Genomic DNA, 21,300 nt, shown 5'->3' on the forward strand with positions numbered 1-21,300 from the left:
CAAACTTTACGTGACAAAAATATGTGATGTGGCTATATATGGACATGATGATGTCATGTCATTACAATATTTTACCATAGGCAGAGCTTAAGGATTGTTTCTGTACTGTAAACATAATTATTTTGGCACATAGTATCTTATCACAATTTAAAGTCTATATAACACATTGATTTGCAAAAAAAATTAGGTTAATATTTTCACTAAACTACATCAATATAAGATAATTTAATTTCATCAAAGTAACAATCTTCTTGTTTAAAAGTTTGTATGTCGATAAACACTAATAAAGTTAGGTACAAAATGTGATTCCTGAAATGCAAGTTTGGAACAGTTGTAGCATAATAACTAAAACGTTGAGACATTCTCAACCTTAATTTACTTCTTGTTTGGAAACACATGGTGTACAGCAAAGCAACAATGTCTACACTATCAAACTAGTTTGACGAGTGTGATGTTCCTAAATATGGTAGTGATATACCTAAATATGGTAGTGATATGACATCATCATTTTGTTGTCCAATAATGTTTGATAGTGTTTTAAATATATGTACTATTTGTTATGTACCTACCGCTATTAGGAGACACTTTAGGACTCAACAAAGTATCCCTTTTAATAAGCGTGTGCCCTGAATTGGGGGGGGGGGGGGTGTTAGTGTTAGAACATTATACAGATGACCTCTCATTTGTTTCAAAAGAAAGTGGCCCCTTAATAGAAGTATCCCCTAAAATAATGGTTGTCCTAAGAAGGGGATTTTTGCTAACCTTCTTCTTCTTCTTTTGCTTCTTCATCAAGCGTAGCAACTGACATGGTAGATAAATCCAGCGTCCATTCAACATTCAGAAGACCATTAACAAACTCCACTCCGTTATCCAGCTGACCCTGCCAGAATTCTACCACTTTATCTTTTATATATACGATGGCGCCTTCTTTGGGAAGTTCGGTTGTTTCGAATAAACGCTGCATTGCAGATCGGGCAAAATAATTTTTAATATTTACTGTAATAAAAGAAAACTTTATATTAGTAGTGTTAAATAATCAGTCACTAATAATGCAAAATTATGTTAATAATTATAAATAATTTGACAAACAAAAAATTTTGTTGAATAGGCTATTTTAATGTCACATATAATTATTCAGTTTGACTAAATAATGTGAAAAACAATTATTCACCTAACAAATTGTAATTTAAACGAAAAATACATTTGTCTGGTTAAATGACTATTTTATTCATCTTTATTTTTCATGTTTTTGGGGACAAAGCATTCAATTGTTTGTCAACTTTGTAGGCCTTGTGATTATGATAAAGAGCTACTGTTCACCTTACTAATTTATTTTTTTTTCTTTTCAGTTTCTATTAAATTTTGTTATTCCTCTTTGTGTTCCCAAAATATTGGTAGATTTAATTTGATTTATTTCGATACCATATAACGTACAAGAACCAAAAAAAAGAAAACAATTATCTTATACGGTACCGGGGATAGCCCTCTAAATCCCCAAAGTGGATTTACATCCTATGGGAGATAATGTTACTACTTACTGTCTTTCCATCCTAAACTACCATTAGGATACCGGAATGGTATTGGAATGAGCATGTCTGTTAGTATGTCTTTGATGGGCTCACAGTCATCACGATCAGAGACTGAACACAGCTGACACTTCATATCTATGTACAGTTCACCATTTTCTAAACCAGCCGAATATCTGTTTACAATTAAAGTAGAATGTCAGAAATACAAAATTATATGGAAATAAGTTGCTAGTCGATCAAGAAAGAAGGCAAAACTCAAGCCATATATCAATAGTGGATGCAAAGTAATAGTAGGCTTAATAAAGAGTTTATGAAATCACGTTCTTACCCAACAATGAGCTCTTTGTCAAATTTTTTCCATCCACCTTCTAATAGAACTACTTCCTTTGATATTTCTGAAAATTCAAAAAACAATCAATGTCATTATTCTACTGAAGTTACTGCAGTAACTAAATTTTGCTACTGCGATATATTCCTAGTGTGTAGCTTACTAAACAATAAAAAGGTTAGGAGTAAACAAAAGTAATTACTGCAGTAACTGCAATAGAGTTTTGATATGGATTCTTAATAACTAGCGTAGAACAAATAGTACATAAATAAAAAATCAACCTGTTTGCTTACCAAGAGGATCTGGCATGATATTTGTAATGTTGTGTTCCCCGAGTCCTATATCAAGTTCTTCAGTATCAGGATTATAGCGGACAAACACAGTCAGAGGATATACGTTTGACTTGTATTCTATAGGAATACGACACTCAACGCCTAAGCAGTTACGTTCAAATCGACAGTAGTCTGTTCGTCGCATAGCCACCATCAGCAATGGGCACACTGTTGATATAAATTATTAGATAAAAACTCAATTTAAAGCTTTATTGTATAAAAGTATACAAAGAATTAATATTTATGAGTGCAATGGGGAAAATAATTTCATGAGGTGAAAGATGTTATGGTCAAAGTTATATATATCACTATTTCATCTTTCACTGCTATTGGATTTCCACTTCGAAATTGCAGTACTCCATTGTGTATAACGTTGATAGTTCTAGTGTAATATTTAATATCATGTGACCCACAATCATCCAATCAAATGACAAGAAACTACTTGGGTGTGTTATAATTACCAATTAGCATGTTCTAATCTTTAACAATTTTTATAAATATTGTAGAATGATTTTTCATGCTAAAAGAGTTGATTTTGGAAAAGTAAAAGAGATAGAATGACAATTAAAAAAGGTATCTAAATCTTACAGTTATCTGGTTGACTAAATCTGGCCAATAGTTCTAACCGGTCACCCCATATTGGCAAGCCTCTTTCTTGTAGAAGTGTTCTCAAATAATCGTCGGTGAGTTGATTTGGTAGAAAGTTCTGGAGACCATCGATTTTAGACTGAGAGGAAAAGAATAGATAGTATTAGTATCTGTACGTTAATAACAAGTGTATATAAATCTATTTAAAATTGAAAATAACAGCAACAATTTAGTTATGTGTTCTATTTATTTTTGTTAGCTGTTGTTGGCTATAATGATTGGTGCACTGCAGGTTTTTAGTTTTTTAAATTAATTAGTGTTCCATGACCTTCTCATCAAAATTAATGTCTCTTATTGTTGTGCGATGTCAACATAATGTCAATGACGGCGAAATGTCCCCAATAATGGAGATAGCTATGGAAACAAGTAAGTAAGTAACTGCACATCTTATTCTACTATTGTTTCTTCAGCATATTGATAAAAAAAATGTCTGCATTTATAATGATACTTTTTTAGGGTAAAGAAATGGTAAAATATTTCTGACACGTTCCCTAACTATACTATTATTCTAACATATTGTATACCAATAATCTTTCTGTTTACCTTAAAGTCAATCAACGTGTCAATAACTTTCTGTTTAAGATTGTTATCTTTCAACAGCTCAATTGCTTCCATAACTGAACACATTGAAATATCAGCAAAGCTGAACGACCCCAATGAAGGACCAGCAGAGGTAGGCTCAGGTAAACCAATGACTGATGAAAACGTTGCTGGACCTTAAGTGACATGAAAACAAAAGATTAGTATCAAAATATAAGGTATATGCCTCATATTATATGTTTTTTATATTCTGGAAGAGCAAAATATAGCTAACATCTTTAACACAATACTATTTACATACAACCTACTTGATTGGGACTTTAATGTTGAGTATAGTTTTTCCATTGACTATTTAGTTAACAGTGTATTTTGAGAATCAGGTTAGTACTTAACGAAAAAGCTTCAGCTTAATTAAATATTACTATTCCTATGAAAAAAGTACTTATAACTATGTTTCAGAATCGAATATGCCAGATGATAATAGTTTGTAGTAACTCCAACAGTGGCGTCAATGTCTTAGAGTTTCCGTGAATAATTTTGAAGTGAGCTTGCAGGTACAGGAAATTCAATCCATTTGTAAATGTTAGTCAACATCGGGACTGGGAAACATTAAATTACAGAAAGTAAATAAACTTAAATCTCCTTAATATGATAATATGAATTACTTATATAATAATTATAAGATAAAATGTTTATACTCTGTATTGTAGCTCCAGCTGTTAAAACTGCATGTTGCTCAATGGGTATCGTGTCCGTAGGTGGTGGAGACGCTCTGGCTGGGGTAGAATCTTCAGAGTATGGTGTAGTTGGAATCAGATTTTCTTTCATAATAGTAATCCCCTGTAACAATAATAGAATACTTATTATAACTCAGTACATATTGTAGCTTTGTGAAATAAAAGCTACTAAAGCTACACTATGAAACAAGTTTGACATAAAAAGTGTGATAAACCAAAAAATGGTAGTGATATGACATCATCAGGTCCATATATAGGCACATCACATTTTCTTTGTCACATAAAATTTGATAGTGTAGACAGAGCTCAACAATGTAATAAGATAAATCAACAGCACAACATTGTTTTCCTTGGCAAGATACAGATAGAAAATAGTTTTAATTAATACATTAAAAATGCTTCTAAAAATACATTTAAACACTTATAAAAACAAACAAACCTTTACAGTATTGCTAAAGAGTTAACATTTTGAAGCAAATAGTTTAGATAATGTTTATGTACATTTATTTAAACATAAATAATAACAATAAATTCATTTCTTTCTTTTACTTGATCATTTTGATTTAGCTTTTGGTCTTTATTTTTTAATTTAGCTTTCTATTTATTTTTTTTGTATCTCCATTGAGATCCAGTCACTTATACCCAATAGCATTGTCATTTTTTTTTCAATATTATTTTATTTGCATCTCCATTGAGATTTAGCTACTGACAGCATTGTTGTTTTTCCAATTGTCTTTGGATTAATAAATATTAGTAAAATAATTATATATAAAAAAGGCCACACCTTAAGTTAAGTGTTAAGAGATAATAATGAAAAAGATGAACTCAAAAAGAAAGCAAATATGCATGATTAAAACAAATGTTAATAGACGAAATATACATGTTAATGTATTAATGTATATATATACAGTATGTATTTATGGAATTAAAAGTGGGATGAAACCACGTAAGACAAAAAAAAAAGGCCACACCTTGTACTTGATCAAATAAGAGTTTCTTCTGAAGTCAAACTTTGGACATTTCAGCTCAACTTTCTCTAAAAATGGCGAAGGATCTATGTAACCAGTTTCACCGTTGTTTTGTTTCTTCATAACAACGTGAATATAGTTGTTTGGTTGACAATTTGACTTTGAAGCGTATCCAATCACATCACCTTTGTAAACCTAAAATTTACAAAATAACGAAAACAAACAATTATTTCAGACTGAAATTCTATTACATTTTACTTAAAACATAAGTAATTGAAAACAATATTTTTGCATCTGTCTGTTGGTTCTAGGATAATAACAAAAAAGACAACTAAATTTAAAAAATAAACTATTTATACCAAATGAAAACAAAAAGTATTATTATTATTATAGATAATAATCAAACGATATCATAGTCAATAAGAACAATAAAATCATTGTATCTATTCATTTATTGTTCTTCTTGATATCAGACAAGGTGGTATAAATAATTATTCTCTAGGTCTAAGATGTAATTTTTATTTATCATTCGTTTTAGTATAAAAAGACCTTTACTATCATACATACTTTGACTGGTGTATCAGACACCCATTGCTGTGGAAGTATGTTGTCAATTGTCAAGATGGTATCTGTTATTGAACCACTTGTGATGTCAAGTTGGATTTTTTCTTCACTCAGTAAGGTAATAAAACCTGACAAAGGAGTTACAATCTGCAAAAGAATCAATAATTTGAAAAAAGAAACGTAAACTCTATGAATAAATAATATAATAAGAAATAAGAAAGGAATGTTTTACTTCTTTAAATAGTAATTTTAAGCATTTACTCAAATTCTAATTATTTGTATGAACTCAACTGTTGTAGCAAGGCAATCTAAAGCTGTCTACACTATCAAACTATTTCGACTATTTCTACCAAATATGGTAGTGATATGACATCATCATGTCCATATATGGGCACATCAAAATTTCAAGTTTGATAGAGTAGACAGAGCTTAACAACAGGACACTGAGCTTTCCTTGCCAAGATAGGAACTCGTAACAGTCCTTTGATCTTATGTCTGGCTGCGACAAATACCAACAGTACTGTACTATGTACATATTCTCCGCGGCGATGTGTAAAGCCTGTTTTCCTGTCAACGTTATTTGATTGTTAATAAAAATAGGCAATTTTCTACGTAAACATTGAAATGTTAACGATTCACATGAAAAGGTACTCGCTATTGTTATCATTTTCAACAATCGTCGTTGAATTGTTAACGATCAACAACGATAGAGTCAAATAACATTGACAGGAAAACAGGCTTTAGCGACATGGAACTGATCATGTCGCAGCCACAGATGAAGCCTTTGATCTCTGGAGCTCAGCATCCTGTTGTTAGATTGCCTTGGTTGCAGTATTGTAAATAAGTTTTATGACCTCTTTCAAACACAATTTATTGTATTTATTTTAAATGTTTTACCGGTTGATTCTTCCTAATTAGTATGTCTACTCCATAGTCGCTGAATCTATAAGAATTTGTAGTGGGATAAAAACCATCATCTGGACAAATATCTGATTGTTCACGGAAGACTCGTGGAAAGGTTTTATGAAAACGAACACCAAAAATCTCTTCAATTTCAAATCGTCCGCTGTCAATCCTGTAATATCATAAATTGAAAAAACGTGTGTTCAATTCAATAGAAATTTATTTACAAAATCTGAATACATAGGAAAACAAGAAACACGATTGTACGGAATTATAAAAATATGTTTCAGAAAATGAAGGCAAAAGCCCAGAAAGATGTTGGTAAACATCTTGTGTTGGGCGTGTAAATAATGTCATCGTACTAAGCAAATAATGAAGTTAGAAATTATAAGTTATTAAATACACATTGCTTAATTTTCATTATGTTTGTATTTTACATTTTATAAAGGGAATTTCAACTTTACAACAAAAATGACGTTTCTCTTGTGTAAGGTCCATGCTTTTTTGCTAAATAAATAGGAACTTGAATTGAATTAATATTCAAAAAGTACAATTTATGTCTTACACTCCTTTTAAGACGTTTACGACTGTTTCGTTTAGGTGTTCCATCCGGGCAGTAAAGTTGCTGAGAGCTTCCTTGAAAGGTTCTGAGATCTGTTTGATCTTCGAGAGCGTGTCATTGGTCCGGTTCAAAGCAGTTCTTACAAGGTTCAAGATCTTCCGTTGTTGAATGTTCTAAATTATAAATAATTTTTAAATTATGCAAAGGAAACTAACATTCAAACTAATCCTGTTTCATTATGTTTCCTGAAGATTTACAAAAATATAAGGCATAGATGCTAATTTTAAAGAAAAGAACATCAACATCAATTATACTGTATCGTGATAAAGATGCAAAAGTAATAAAGGTAGAGGTATTTATACCGGTCCTCGAGCTTAACTGGAAACTGAGGAAATTCGGATTAGGCCCTCTACAACCCACGGCAGCCAGCAGTTCAGCATCTACCAGCACACCAGGAGAACGTTTACTATTAGTACACGGGATCAACAGCTTTACATCCTATGCGGAGGACGAGGCAAATGAGATACAAACATTCAGAATAATACATCATATCATTGTAAACTTACCTCATTTGCCCAATCCTCAAGCTCTGTTCTGAGAGTTTCATCAATGTCTTTTATTAATGCTTTCTTTTCTTCTACAATTTTTCTAATATCTTTGTACCACTCTGGCTGAAGACCTGTGAACACAAAAGAGATGACAGTAGAACCTCTGTTTTGGATACACCTATTCAGGGGACACCCCTATTAATGATATGAGTGAGAGGGAACTATATGTTTTAACACTATAGCCAACTTGTTCAGGGGACAAGTTTCCTCTTCATAGGGGTGTCCCCTGAATAGGTTGGCCATGTTTTCTCCTCAATAACAATCTTTTCCCTCTACAAAATGAATCATGTATGCTACCAATATTAATCTAGTTAGTACATACTTACTTAAATAGTTTATTTTAGCCATTATGCTTACCTTTTAAACTTTGAATCTTCTCTTCAATTCTTTCTTTTTGTTCTGTAAACTTATTCAATGCTTGTTCAGTTCTAAAATAATAATGATTTTCACAATTTATAGCATTACTAATAAGTAAGTAATAAAACAATGCAATACGACAATGAATTGAACAGGTGACAGCATCTAAATAAGAAAATCTTTTCGTTAATAATCTTGGAATAAGGATTTTTTATGTGAAAGTTATTACAAATACTATATCTTACTAACAATAACAATATTTATAGAACTTAAATAAAATGAAAGTAAGTTTAAGTTCATACTTATCAAACATCTTCAGGAGGTCAGTAATAGCCTGTTTAGGATTGTCGTGGAAATTTTCAACAATAGCTTTCATAGCTTTTACGGTTTTGTAAATTTGCTGGACATCCCATGGAAGTTCAACTAGGAACTCTCCCATGTATTCCTAAAAAACATAAACAAATATTACCATTGATACATGGTCATCAACTTAATTATAAATGCAATAGCCATAGCAACATTTTATTAACAAAAATAGAAAATTTAATTAACTATGCAGGGCAGAGTATATTGAACCTATCTTTTGCAAAGAGAGGTTTACAATCAACTGAAATTGAGTCTCTGTGAAATCATATCAATCACAATCTTTACATATTCACAAAAATAAAAAGTAGAGCATACAACTTTTAGTTGTTTTTTCCAGGGTCCTCACGAGACAAGGCTCCGGCTCCTAGTTTGTGGCCCTATCAACAGTTTGTTTATTTTCTTGATTATTCAATTTATGTTAAAATTATTGATTATTAAAACTGTTGATGTATAAATGTATAGATGAAAAAAAAAAATAAAAACTTGTTCGCCAAAACAAGAAACACATTTGTGAAACAGATAAATATAAATACCTCCAGATACTGAATAAGGTCTGCCTTAACATTTGCAGTTAGTTGTTCCCCATTTCGAATTAAGTAGACAGCATCCAAAATCTCCTCAGGGACATTGTCGAGGTCTATTACTCCAAGTTCATCCAGAACCTCAGCATATGGCAGTTTCTGTAAATGGTAATACAGTAGAACCTCTATTAAGCTTGGTTCCCACTAGAACGTAACGCAAGGACGTAAACGCAACGCAAGCGTTTTAACCAATGACAAGCGAAGTTATAGACAGTTAGCAATCACAAGCAAATAAGCCATCGCTTGTGATTGGTCAATTCACTTGCGTTGCGTTACGTCCTTGCGTTGCGTCGCTAGTGGGAACCACGCTTTAAGGGGACACCTTCAGGACCCAAGGAGTCAATGAGGTATCCCCTTAATAGGGGTGTGCCCTGAATAAGGATTGGCATTAATACTAAAACATATATTGTTTCTTGTTCGTTCATAGGGAACTGCCCACATTATAAGGGTGTCCCCTGAATAAGGAGTTTAGCTCTAAATAATAATTAAATACTACACATCACTGTGTATTTTGTGTAAGAAATGAGTGTTTTATTTTACAAGTTTTCTTCTCATCTTGCATAAATATTATACAAACAATTTTCCCACAAATTGAAATCAGTTTCAATACTTTATAAATAGAGAAAGACATATTCCTTACCGTTGTTTCATCTAACAGAATCATGTAACAATCTACGAGTTTTCCAACAGATAAGTCCAGTCCTAAGTTTAATGAGCCAATGACTATATTGATGGCATTTACAAGTTTAGGGATCAGCCATGACAGGAGCTGATCCAATCCGCGTATGGCGTTTTTTAAAACATCCACTCCGTAATCCTAATACAAATAAAAGTTCAAGAATTATCTTGTGAATAAATTTTTCGGAAGGCCTAGTCAATTTTAAAAACCTAGACCTCTCAGCATTGAATACAGCTATTATTACTGTACATCTTTCGTACTTGTTAGCACAGGAGGCCTATTGCTATTTCAAGGCAATCAAAAAGTATAAATTACCTCTAATATATTCATATTGTACAATGATGCCAAATGTAAGTGAGCTTCTTGAAACGATGCTCGGAAGTTTTCATATGGACTAAACATTCTGAGTAAAAACTTAAAAGCTCCAAATGTTGAGATATCATGTATTGAGGTCGTTTCCTGTGGATCTGCAAAATGCAAACAAAACTAATAATGTCTAAAGCTCTGTCTACACTATCAAATTTTATGTGACAAAAAAAATCATATCACTACCATATTTAAGTATACAGTATTTGGGCAAATCACAATTTTTTGTCAAACTAGTTTGATAGTGTAAACAGAGCTTTAAATTATGACTTAAAAAGTGTGTCTTGAGATCAGCATTGCTTATGTCCTTTATACTTTACTTGCCTCTCTCCACCCAGGTGTCAAAATGGACACCTGGTATGATAAAAACACAACTGCACTGATTACTAGCTGCAAGATTATGGGAGCTGTCCATATGTATTGATCCAATGATTGGGGTAGTAATGTGAAGCGTTTAGGGGCTTTAAGCACTATGCAAGAGACATACTGTAAAACATCTGGGAAGGATAGAACCCCAAAACAGCGAATGTTGGTTGATAACTTTTATTGAACTCATACGCCTTTTTGAGGGTAAATACCTCTTTTACTTTCAATAAGTTATGATAACTTTACTACCTGAGAGTATATCCATTGTAGAACTTGATGTGCCACCAAAATTCCCTCCAATAGACCTATCTCCTTCTTCCTCATCTGTTAAGTGTTCTATCAACGGTATTAACAACTGCAATGCCTTTCGCGCAGACCGCTTTCCTCTGCTATGAACATGTCCCGTCTGATTAAGTGATTGACCTGGTTCTATCTTAACAAAACTATCATTAAAATCAGGCTCCGTTCTAAAATTAAAATCAAAATAAGATTATATTCGACACTATTGATCAACATCTGAAATGTCTTTTTTAATCGGTTGCTGATTTTGCTTTACGTACCTTAATGCTAGGCTGTGTGCAACAGGATTCTCTTTACATAGTTTCTTATAGCTTCGTTTAAAGTTTGGATTTGTCTCCGCTTTCCACGCTCTAACAAGTGCATCAGCAGCCTAGAAAATAAAAGCCATGATAAGTACTGATAACTAAAATAAACCACTGAAGTATAGTAAAGTTCCTGTATATAAAAGTTTGTAAGGGTAATTTATAATTAGCATTAAAATATTGTACATATATTATATTGGTTTTTTAAAACTCCTTTCTACCACAAGAAAAAATAAGACTGTAATATTTTTCGGACACATAAAAAGAACATGGCAGTGCCATTTAATATCATACAAATAATAAATGTTTATGAGTGCAATGGTATAAATAATTTCAAGAGATGAAAGGTTATATTTTCACGAGGTGATAGCCCGAGTGAAATATCATGTGACCCACAATCTTCCAATCAAATGAGCATCTCTTACCTCTGGTGTATGGATATTCTCAAGTGCATGTAGCCCAGACTCTTGGAAGTATTTTGGAATGTCTGTTGAATTCGTAAAACTTAAGATGTAATCGGCTGATTTCGGATGAGCTGCGTTTCCTAAAGCTCCGAGCAAGACTACAATATCTCTTTCGTAACGCTGTAACTTGACGTGTGACATTGTTGATCTTCTTCGTCGATGATGCCATGGATCTTTTAAAAAACAACATGTTTAAAATAGGAATCAATGTGATATTTAAAACCATTATTATGTTCTTTATTCCGAAAAAAAACCCCATTTTTGAATTTGGTTGTCTGAAAACATCTGTTATATATTAAACTACAAACTTCATAGTCGCCTATCTACCTGTACCATTAAAAGACAAACAGGGCCGTAGTCAGCATGAGGCAGACGCTTGTCTTGTATGAAATTCTCAATTTTCTCCACCCACCCCAATTCCACATCATAAATATTTTTAATAATTATATTAAAAGCATCTTTGCCTCGTCTGTTTTTAACCTCTCGCTACGGCCTTGAAAAAGGAAAGAACACAAACAGTTACAGTAAAGAGATATGTTTTTGTTTTAAATATATATATACTTGTAGAAATTACCAAATATTCCAACTTTCTGATGTATTTTCTCAACTATTTGTTCAGCCTCACTGTATCGGCCTTCTTCTCGTAGAATCTTCGCAATTGCACCAATTATAAAAGTAGCTAACTCTCGTAGTCTCACTTCCTCCTCAGAGCCTACGACATAATTTATTCATATTATTATTTAATATAAAGTATTAATATTATTTATATGATATATAACAATTATTTCTCCTCAGACATCCAACAAACCAACAAATACCTATTTATTTTTCAATCATCACCACTTCATTTTGTATGTGTGAAAAGGTAAAATTTAAATAATAAATGTTTACATACCCTGTAGGTCATTGGATGTTTAGGGGTTTTTCCCAAACCATCATTAACTATCATTAAGATAAACATAATATTTGCTTTTGTGTCAGCAAGTCAGTAGTGACCGATTAACTGCATGTATTTAGATTAGATAAGATTCTTTGGTACCGGTTGATGATGTCAATAAAACAATTTTTTAAGATAACAAGATTGTCATAAGTGATATAGTCAACATACCTTTGTATCTGGCTTGTGTAATTGCTAGTTGTTCAACTGCTTCAATCAGTTTCTAAAAATGGCAAAACATATAACAAACGCAAGTTTAAATCTGTAATTTCATGTAATTCTGGCTGGTAAATAATTTTATTGCAAACATTTAGGCATAAACAACGATTATAGCAAAACTAAACTAATATGACCACTATACACAAGAGATACATAACAACAATTGTATAGTACAGTTATTACATGTACTATATAAAACACTTTCTATTTAAAGATGTATTGTCCCCCTGAAAAATAATTTGTAACATTTTTTTGTTGAATATGTCACATAATAGTTATCAAAAATATAAAAAGAATTATCTAAAAAAATGTATTTACCTGAAAAACTGCAATTTAAAGCAACAAATGGTCAAATTGGCTACCAGCCAAAGGATTTTTGGTTGAATTTAATTATTTATTATGTTATTTTATAAGTGAAAACGATTTTTTTTCTTGTTTTTCTGTCTACGGAAGTGTTTACTACAAAATAACCTTTTCAAAGTCTGATTTAATTAATCTTCGTTTTTCATGTTTTTGGGGGACAATACATCTTTAACTGCCAAGTGCCTTTGAACATTTATTATGGATTTAAATTTTTCTGATGTTTTGAATACCTGCGATTTTATGGTTTGAAAGAATGGAACATGCTCAAGTAAACGAATCATCAACTCTGGATTCCGATTGGGGGCGTTGAAAACGAGGTCAGTTAAAAGGTCATGGTTGTAGTTGGTTCGAATCCCAGCAATGCCATCCAAAAGAAAGTTTCTATCCATTTCATCCTGAGAGGTGCTACAAAAAAAAAAATTAGGATCATCATCGATAGGGTGGTAATATAGAAAATAAACAATTAACTGCTTATTGACTTTTTCTGAGTTTGTATTTTCTATTTGTCTATAATATTAGTATTTAGGTAAATTGTATTATTCAAATTAAAATTGTTTCTAAAACGAGTTCCAGGTGATATTATTGTACCTCATTTGAGCCTATAAGGCATCATGTTATACATTTGTATACAGACTTATGCTGTTTTATTTGACCGAGATGTTTACAAAAACAAATTGGATTTGATGTGTAATATAACAGACAGATCTCAAACCATGGAGTGTGCTGTGGGAAAATCTTTTCATAAAAAGCATACCGTTTTGCAGCAAATAGTAGGCCGATGGAGGTATGAAATTAGATAGTTGCATGGTAGGCCTAATATTATATTTAGTTTGAGTCTTGAATCTCACAGGTATGTGCACCAGTAGTCTGGGTTATCTTATCTTACGCTTTGACTAATTGGGTCCAACCACTAAAATCATTGTTTTTTGACCTCACTATTAAGGTTACAAATACCTTGGTGGTTTGGTGAAGTACGGATGAGCAAGTTGTTTTATCTGCTTGTATGATAACTTCTCTAATGCCATGCAAAGTCCACCATAGCACAAACCAATCTTGTTTGAAACTGAAAAATAAAAATATTAATTTTCTGGCCTATGGGATATAAGGTGCTGTATTTACTGTGTAAATCTGGACAGACAATGTAAAATGTATTGCTTGTATGCATGTAGCCCATAATACAATAATAATATAGTGTTGACATGCTTTGAAAGCTCTGCTAACTTTTCTGGCTGTTTTACTTATCGTTTTGATTTAGCTTTTCGCCTTTTTTTTGTATCTCCATTGAGATCCAGCCACTGATACCCACAGCATTGTCATTTTTTCAGTTATTTGCCTTTGGATTTATAAATATAAATAGTATATTGCACTTTGGAAGGGTTAGTGTGAATACCCAAAAAGCTTTCAATTTATTTCTGGCGGCTGTTTTACTTTGAAATTGTTTTGATTTAGCTTTGTTAATTTTATTTACATTTCCATTGAGATCCAGTCATTGATACCTATAGAATTGTTATTTTATAAAGAAATACATGACTCACGTTTTGCATTGTCGTTTTCTCGTAGACAGGTTAGATTTCCTCTGATGTGTTGCATGGTCTCTTCTTCTGCCACATCCTCATCATGAAAGTCAAAACCCTGAAAACATCATTCAAAGCTATGGTAATTCTTTTTATCTCAAGCTCTCAAGAAACATTTCAAAATATAACACAAAACAATTTAACAAAATACTGTACAAAAGGGTCACTACTATATACCTTCCTTGTCATCTGCCTACCTACATTATAATTAGATAAATATCAATATATGTTTCTAAATTACTTGTCTTACCTTTCCAACTTCTATTGTATCTTCAATCAGATGCTCTGGTCTTGATGGCGCCCTTGCAGGAATGGCTGTCAAGAACTTCATCTTACTGTCTGCGTAAACACTCATGTCCGGTACTAGAGAAAAACAAATTACATTTTAATATCGAATACTGTAAACAAACGTCTATATTTATGTCAAATTAGAGCACAGTAGAAACCCTCATTTGGAACACCCATATTTAGGAGACACCCCTATTAAGGGGACACTTTCCTGTAAAATGAATGAGAGTCATGTTTTAACACTACGACCAATCTCTATTCAGCGGACACTCTTATTAATGGGATACTCTGTTGGGTCCTAAAGGGGTAGGTACTGTAGATTTACATAGAAATAGTACATATATTTAAAACACTATCAAACATTATGTGACAAATAAATGTGATGCACCCATATATGGACATGACGATGCCATATCACTACCATGTTTGGGTACATCAAACATTTTTGATAGTCTAGACTTTAAGATTTTAAAAGAGTCTCTTTAAGGACATTGAAAATGACTGTACTGTCGTAATTGTAGTTGTCACTTACATGGCTCTTGTTCATCTTTGATATGCTTCGGTTTTTCCAATGGCTCAAAATGTTTGGTTCCAGCCCCTTCACTTTAATAGAATATAAATTACAAATTAGAATTGTAATAGACCCGTACATATCAAAATGTCTGTAGGGATTTTCGTTTAAAGTTGATATTATGTTGATAACATATGTATAAAGTTAATATGTTGTTATAGGCCTAACATATTATTTTTGCTAATTTTTTTTATGACCAAATTAGTTTGTTAAACTGAATATTAGATGAGCCACTGCAGGATGTGTTCAGAGATAAGCATTTTTTATATACTATATATTCCCGGATCTGCTCTTTAAACCATGAGAATACGGACAGATGTTGGGAACATAAAATGACTAACCTATGGTCTCGCCCACCAAGTGGTATCTCTTCACTTATTTGTATCAAATGAGGAACAGTCATGCCAGATTTTATATTCACTTCCTATAAACACAAGTTTGAAAAAGTAGATTTAAAGATGAGCCACAGGCATGAATTTGAGATATTTGGTTAAATATACATAAAAAATAATATGTAACAGAAATCACCAATAAACCACATGAATTTCTCTTAAAATGGTCAAATCATAGTCAATGTAACTTTTTATTGATTATGGTCAATTACAGAATTGAATAAAATTATAGATCGATAATTATTGGAATGTACCATGTTCAATAACTTCTTAAAAAGAGCAAACAATTTGCAGTACATTCTAAAGATTTCAATTCCCTTTTAGGCCCAGTATGGTATTATAATTGAATTCCCCAAGGTAAGGAACCATAACCATAAACGGCCGAAATGATGAGACACAATAACAATTAACATTACCTTATTGTGATAAAAGTTGATTTTCTTTGGATGTACGTGAGCTGTTCTTTTCTTTCGAATATGCAAATCACCTCCACTATTTTGATACACCGTATAATTTGCATGATGATCACCTGTATGGTCACGCTCTGTTGAGTTAAATGACCAGGTGGATGAACCAGTTGGAACATTCTGTTTTTAAAATAAAACGAGTAAAAAAACATTTGTATTTTGTTTTCTACATTACTGTATTCACAGTTGTTTTCTAGTTGTTGATTGGCACTGAGCAAGTTGATCGACACTGAGCAAGACGAACAGTTGACCGTACCAATTACAATAGGATAGCATTTTACATTTAAGATGTAGCCTAGGCCTAGGCTTATTTCTATATTAGAACGCATGCGTGCATCAGTACAGTGTACCAACCTAGCCATGCCTGGCGAAAATCAAATGTCTACCTACTACTAGGCCTATACTCTTCCAAACTTAGCTTTGTTTAGCCTAGGCCTTGAGCTAGTACTTATAGACTATAGCCCATCATAGCCGACCCGGCCCGGCCCTATTCACTACTACACAGGCGCGCCTAGACTAGGCCTAGCTAGGCCTAAGCCAAGTAATGGACACCAGTTTGTCCTATTGTTGCCTAGCCTAATAAATAAGGTCTAGCCTAAGGCCTCATGAGTACGTCTCCTTTTTTTTTTCTGTAATTTCATACAATTTTATAGTGTAACTTTTAAAATATGAAGGCCTCGTTGTGCGTGTCGTGTCGCCGGTGATAAATTTACACTTTTTAAAACAATTATTAATAAAGTTTTTGACGTCACATAAATCACCTCGTTGATTGGACAGAATCCAAACTTTTTTACAAGATTCTGTTAAATTTGGTTTTGCCTTTAGGACGATTTATCAGAAACTTTATATTTAAAAAATATAGTACTGTACTTACAAAATGTTCGTGGTGAAGTCTGGTAGCAATAACTCCAGCCAATCCTTTCTTAATGTTTACTGATTTCATATCATCATCCTCTTCGTGAATTACCCGCAAAACATCACCATTGTGATCCATGATAAAGGAAAACCTAGTCAATGTAATAACAATAAATAATAATAAAGTGTTCTCTAATATTGTTCTTTAAAAGTCTCAAAAATTGAACATTTTACGTAGTAGGCAAAGCACTATTTTATTAGCAAATCATTTCAAACGGTAGCATTTAGTAAAACTAAAAATATGAAAGAAAAAATGTAGGTTCTTCTTCTGACTCACCATTTTTCAAAATCAATTTCCATCTCATCGTCAGAAACTTTTAAAAAGAAACAAGAAAAAACAAATAAATAGTAATAGGCCTACTAATAATTAGACACACCAGGGAAGAGTGAATTGTAATTTCACTATTCCTTGGTGTGGACACACTAACAATTGGCTTCCACTAGGATACAGAAGACGCATGTCAAGTGCGTAGTACATGAAACATAAGAGCACGACCACACACAAGACGCAACGTGTCAAACTTGGCTCTATGTTCGTTGCCAACATTCTTTTTTGATGAAAAATGTAAAAACTGTATTGTAGGCCTACCTGTGTTACTCTTGTATGACACGGAATACGATTTGACTTGGAGGTGTATTTCATGGCATCCATCGTCTGTTTCTCCAATCCACTGAAAACCAATCTGATGAGAAAAACAAAACAAATTCAGTTTGCTAACAAACAAAAATATATGATAAAACCATAATTATAATCACATTCGATCATGATGACTAAAACTTGAACTACACTCATAACAATCCAATTTTAACAAAACAAGATTATATTATGATTCAACATCAACATTGTATTTGTACCTCGTAACCTAAGAAGATCGAAACAGGATTCGAACCTACGCCTACAACAGTCTTTTTTTTCTTACAAATTATACAATATACTACCTTTGCCTTCGCATCCATTCGTCCCACATTGGTTAAATGCGTAGCTGTATCCACGTCATATTGGTAGTCAAGTCCCGGTTGAAAATTAAAAACTCGGGCTGCATCCGTCAAAGTTATAATTAACACACAATACAAAAAACGTTGGAACCACAAGGGCCCCATTTTGATAGGCTTTATATTGTGTCTCGAAAGTGTTGATTTGTTTAGACAAACGAACGGCTGATAATCAGTTGTTATGCGTGTAGTCATTAAACTAATGATTCAGATTATAGAATTAGCCCCTCTTTTTTTTTTATCTAGCAGTTATCAGCAAAGTGTGCCTATGGAACGCCAAAAGAATTTGTGATAGTTATGATAAATGATGAGTGTCATGTTATTAATAACTATATGATTTATGGGGAAGGACGGCAGATATGAAGATATGTATTAAAGCATACCGCGAGACTCCTCAATAGTTGTTGTTATCAAGGAGATGATGTTTTATACATAATTTATAGTTATTTTATTTTCATCAATACTCACAATTACTGGACGATTACTCTCTGATTATACCAACATTTATTCAGTTTTACGTTTATTTATTTCATTGTGTATTAGATAATAATATAATCTAAAAGATAGTAATAGTAATTGTAGACGTAACCAGGCAACTATTATTAATGCATCTTTTACATTCATCATAACTGAAATGTTTTATTTATTTATTTGAATTATAAACTAAAATATCAAATAAGTTAACACAAATAATTCAGGTTGTTGAAAAAATTGAAAGAAATTGAAAATTCTCCTATATACCAACATATATCTCCGGAAATGAAAATTCATGTTAACAATAAGAAATGTCCTTTTCTAATCATGCAAATTATATAAAAAATACACAAATTAATATTACAATAAAAGATATACCGTAAAGCAACCCCTTTGCTTCATTTCGAAAAGAACCCATCTGTTTTGATCTTCTTCTGCTACGTTGGCAAAATATACACAATTGGCAAGGAACGTCTAAAAAATCATATTATTGTAGTAGAAATTCCTACAATTCACAACATTCACAGAAGCCCCAAAAAAGAAGCCCATCTCGAAAATAAGCCCACAAGAGTCATAAAAAAGAAGTCATATCTTCTTTCGAGGTTTTGCGGGCGATAACGGTGAGTTTAAACACAGACTACCTGTATCATTTATTGTAAAATCAATTCGCATCATTAGTATTAATATTCATTGAAGCGCATAAACAACACAATGTTGCATATTATGACGAAAATACATTTCTGTAATTTTAGCGTAAACTAAATTCTCTCCTGTTATTGACAGTGTAAATGGACCGTAATGCAGAGAAGTAAAAAAGGGTTGATGTTTTTCCATAAAGTATGCACAGGCCCATTAGAGGTGACTGGCTGATAAACGGCGAATGAACGTACTGTACCAACAGTCCTTTTAATTTATTACGATTACGACTTAGCAACGCGTCTATTTGTTACAAAACACAGAGTGAATAAGCCTACCGTCAAATTTGGAAGACGCAACAAGTAAGTAAAGTACAACCCATATAATAGCCTATAGAATTGTTTTAGAATATCACAAAAACTGAATTTCAGAAAATTCTTTTAATTGTATTGCAGAAAATCCATCAACCATTAATTTGACAAGCCTGTCAAGAGGTGTTACCAACAATAACTATCTATGTGAAATATTGTTAAATCGTGAACATTACAATACAGCCATGTTGTGTAGTGTAAATAGAATTGCAATAATTGTGTTGATTTCAAATTTAATTTCCATTGGCATGCTATAGAAATAACGATGTAATCCCCAAAAAATAACAGTTATTGCATGCTTATTAGATTTACATTAGAGATTGTATAACTTCTGTTTAAAATTATTTGCAGAAATTAGACCAAGATTGTCTGAATTGGTTTATTGAAAATTTCAACACAAATAAACAGAATTACAACTGTACGTTTAGATTATGACAATGTTGCTCATATGTTATGCATCATTTCTTATATTGTTATATTTTCGATCCATGACACTACTGAATAGATTCGCCATCATAATTACGAGACACGAGTAAGACAGACTAGCTGATGCACGAATCAGTTGTATTTCTAGCAAACAGATGGGATAAAACACACCGTAAGATTTGTCTATATTTTTATTTATTACTTTTATACTCGATTGATTAATAGTACAGATAATTTCTTAGTATAATAGTATGTAAAATAATAGTAATCCAAAGCTTTTTCAAGATGAAATTGCTAGTTTGGAACTATGCACAGTCGTATATGGACAAATGAATTGCATTATCATTTACTTACTCTAATAATAATAATAACAATAATAATAAATAATAATAAATAATAATAATAATTAATAATAGGAATTGTTTACAGTATGTAATCATTGTAAACAATTTTATCTTGAACTGGATCATATCGAATCATTTGGTGGCGGAATGGAAGCAATAAAAACATAATTTACAATTCCGAAGCTTCTAAGAGTGAGAAATATTAAAATACACTTAGTAATCAGAACAATTCGTTTGAGTAGTTTTAATTTTATCTTTTATTTTAACGACGGTTATCAACAAATACATGCATACGTGTTTTGGGAAGCATTTCCCATAATCAGTGTGAAGCTATATTACATGGTGCATTTATTTATACTCATTTGCACCGGTATTATATTTAAATGTTATTTATTTATCTATTCAATAATTTAGACAACACAGTGGGAAGGAATGGCAGATGAAATTAGAAAGAGTAACTTTGACAACTTAAAAGCTGCTCTCAGTAGATGCTATGACGGTGACAGATACCTTTGGTTAAGATTCTTATTCTTTGACCACTTAAGTTTGAGTGTTATCACAAAGCTAGGTTCCAATGGAAATACATTATTCAATGCACTTGAAGAGAAAGACTTAATAAACCCTACTGATGTTAACTTTCTGTTAGAGATTACAAAACTTTCAGAACTGAAGAATGCAGACAAACTTTTAAGAGATTATATCAATGACAACGACGTTCAAACTAACGATGAACAGAAATTGTCTTCTTACCGCAAGGGACTGTTTAAAGCCATAACACATACTCACCCAAGAGCATTTGTAAACATTATTGCTACATACAATCTAACACG

General features: G+C 32.2%; 1 protein-coding gene across 1 annotated transcript in view; it reads right to left on the bottom strand.

Annotated features, from left to right (window-relative positions):
• Window positions 1-17,305, bottom strand: part of LOC144856185 (uncharacterized) — a 36,305-nt gene extending 19,000 nt beyond the window's left edge. Inside the window, exons 1-30 of the mRNA XM_078714141.1 lie at window positions 17,186-17,305; window positions 16,261-16,431; window positions 15,794-15,876; window positions 15,414-15,484; window positions 14,844-14,956; window positions 14,555-14,651; window positions 13,974-14,082; window positions 13,250-13,424; window positions 12,609-12,660; window positions 12,075-12,212; window positions 11,462-11,673; window positions 10,995-11,104; window positions 10,684-10,901; window positions 10,018-10,169; window positions 9,664-9,840; window positions 8,976-9,122; window positions 8,379-8,521; window positions 8,077-8,147; window positions 7,678-7,790; window positions 7,115-7,284; window positions 6,544-6,721; window positions 5,650-5,793; window positions 5,086-5,277; window positions 4,076-4,217; window positions 3,381-3,553; window positions 2,778-2,916; window positions 2,151-2,357; window positions 1,858-1,924; window positions 1,539-1,702; window positions 763-996 (exon numbers count right to left, since the gene is read on the bottom strand). Coding sequence (XP_078570267.1) covers window positions 763-996; window positions 1,539-1,702; window positions 1,858-1,924; window positions 2,151-2,357; window positions 2,778-2,916; window positions 3,381-3,553; window positions 4,076-4,217; window positions 5,086-5,277; window positions 5,650-5,793; window positions 6,544-6,721; window positions 7,115-7,284; window positions 7,678-7,790; window positions 8,077-8,147; window positions 8,379-8,521; window positions 8,976-9,122; window positions 9,664-9,840; window positions 10,018-10,169; window positions 10,684-10,901; window positions 10,995-11,104; window positions 11,462-11,673; window positions 12,075-12,212; window positions 12,609-12,660; window positions 13,250-13,424; window positions 13,974-14,082; window positions 14,555-14,651; window positions 14,844-14,956; window positions 15,414-15,484; window positions 15,794-15,876; window positions 16,261-16,431; window positions 17,186-17,305 — 4,282 coding nt within the window. The remainder of the gene's footprint in view (window positions 1-762; window positions 997-1,538; window positions 1,703-1,857; window positions 1,925-2,150; window positions 2,358-2,777; window positions 2,917-3,380; window positions 3,554-4,075; window positions 4,218-5,085; window positions 5,278-5,649; window positions 5,794-6,543; window positions 6,722-7,114; window positions 7,285-7,677; window positions 7,791-8,076; window positions 8,148-8,378; window positions 8,522-8,975; window positions 9,123-9,663; window positions 9,841-10,017; window positions 10,170-10,683; window positions 10,902-10,994; window positions 11,105-11,461; window positions 11,674-12,074; window positions 12,213-12,608; window positions 12,661-13,249; window positions 13,425-13,973; window positions 14,083-14,554; window positions 14,652-14,843; window positions 14,957-15,413; window positions 15,485-15,793; window positions 15,877-16,260; window positions 16,432-17,185) is intronic.
• Between the last annotated feature and the right edge of the window lie 3,995 nt (window positions 17,306-21,300).

The sequence above is a fragment of the Antedon bifida genome, chromosome 11, assembly GCF_963402885.1.
Source record: "Antedon bifida chromosome 11, ecAntBifi1.1, whole genome shotgun sequence".
Classification (NCBI taxonomy): Eukaryota; Metazoa; Echinodermata; class Crinoidea; order Comatulida; family Antedonidae; genus Antedon; species Antedon bifida.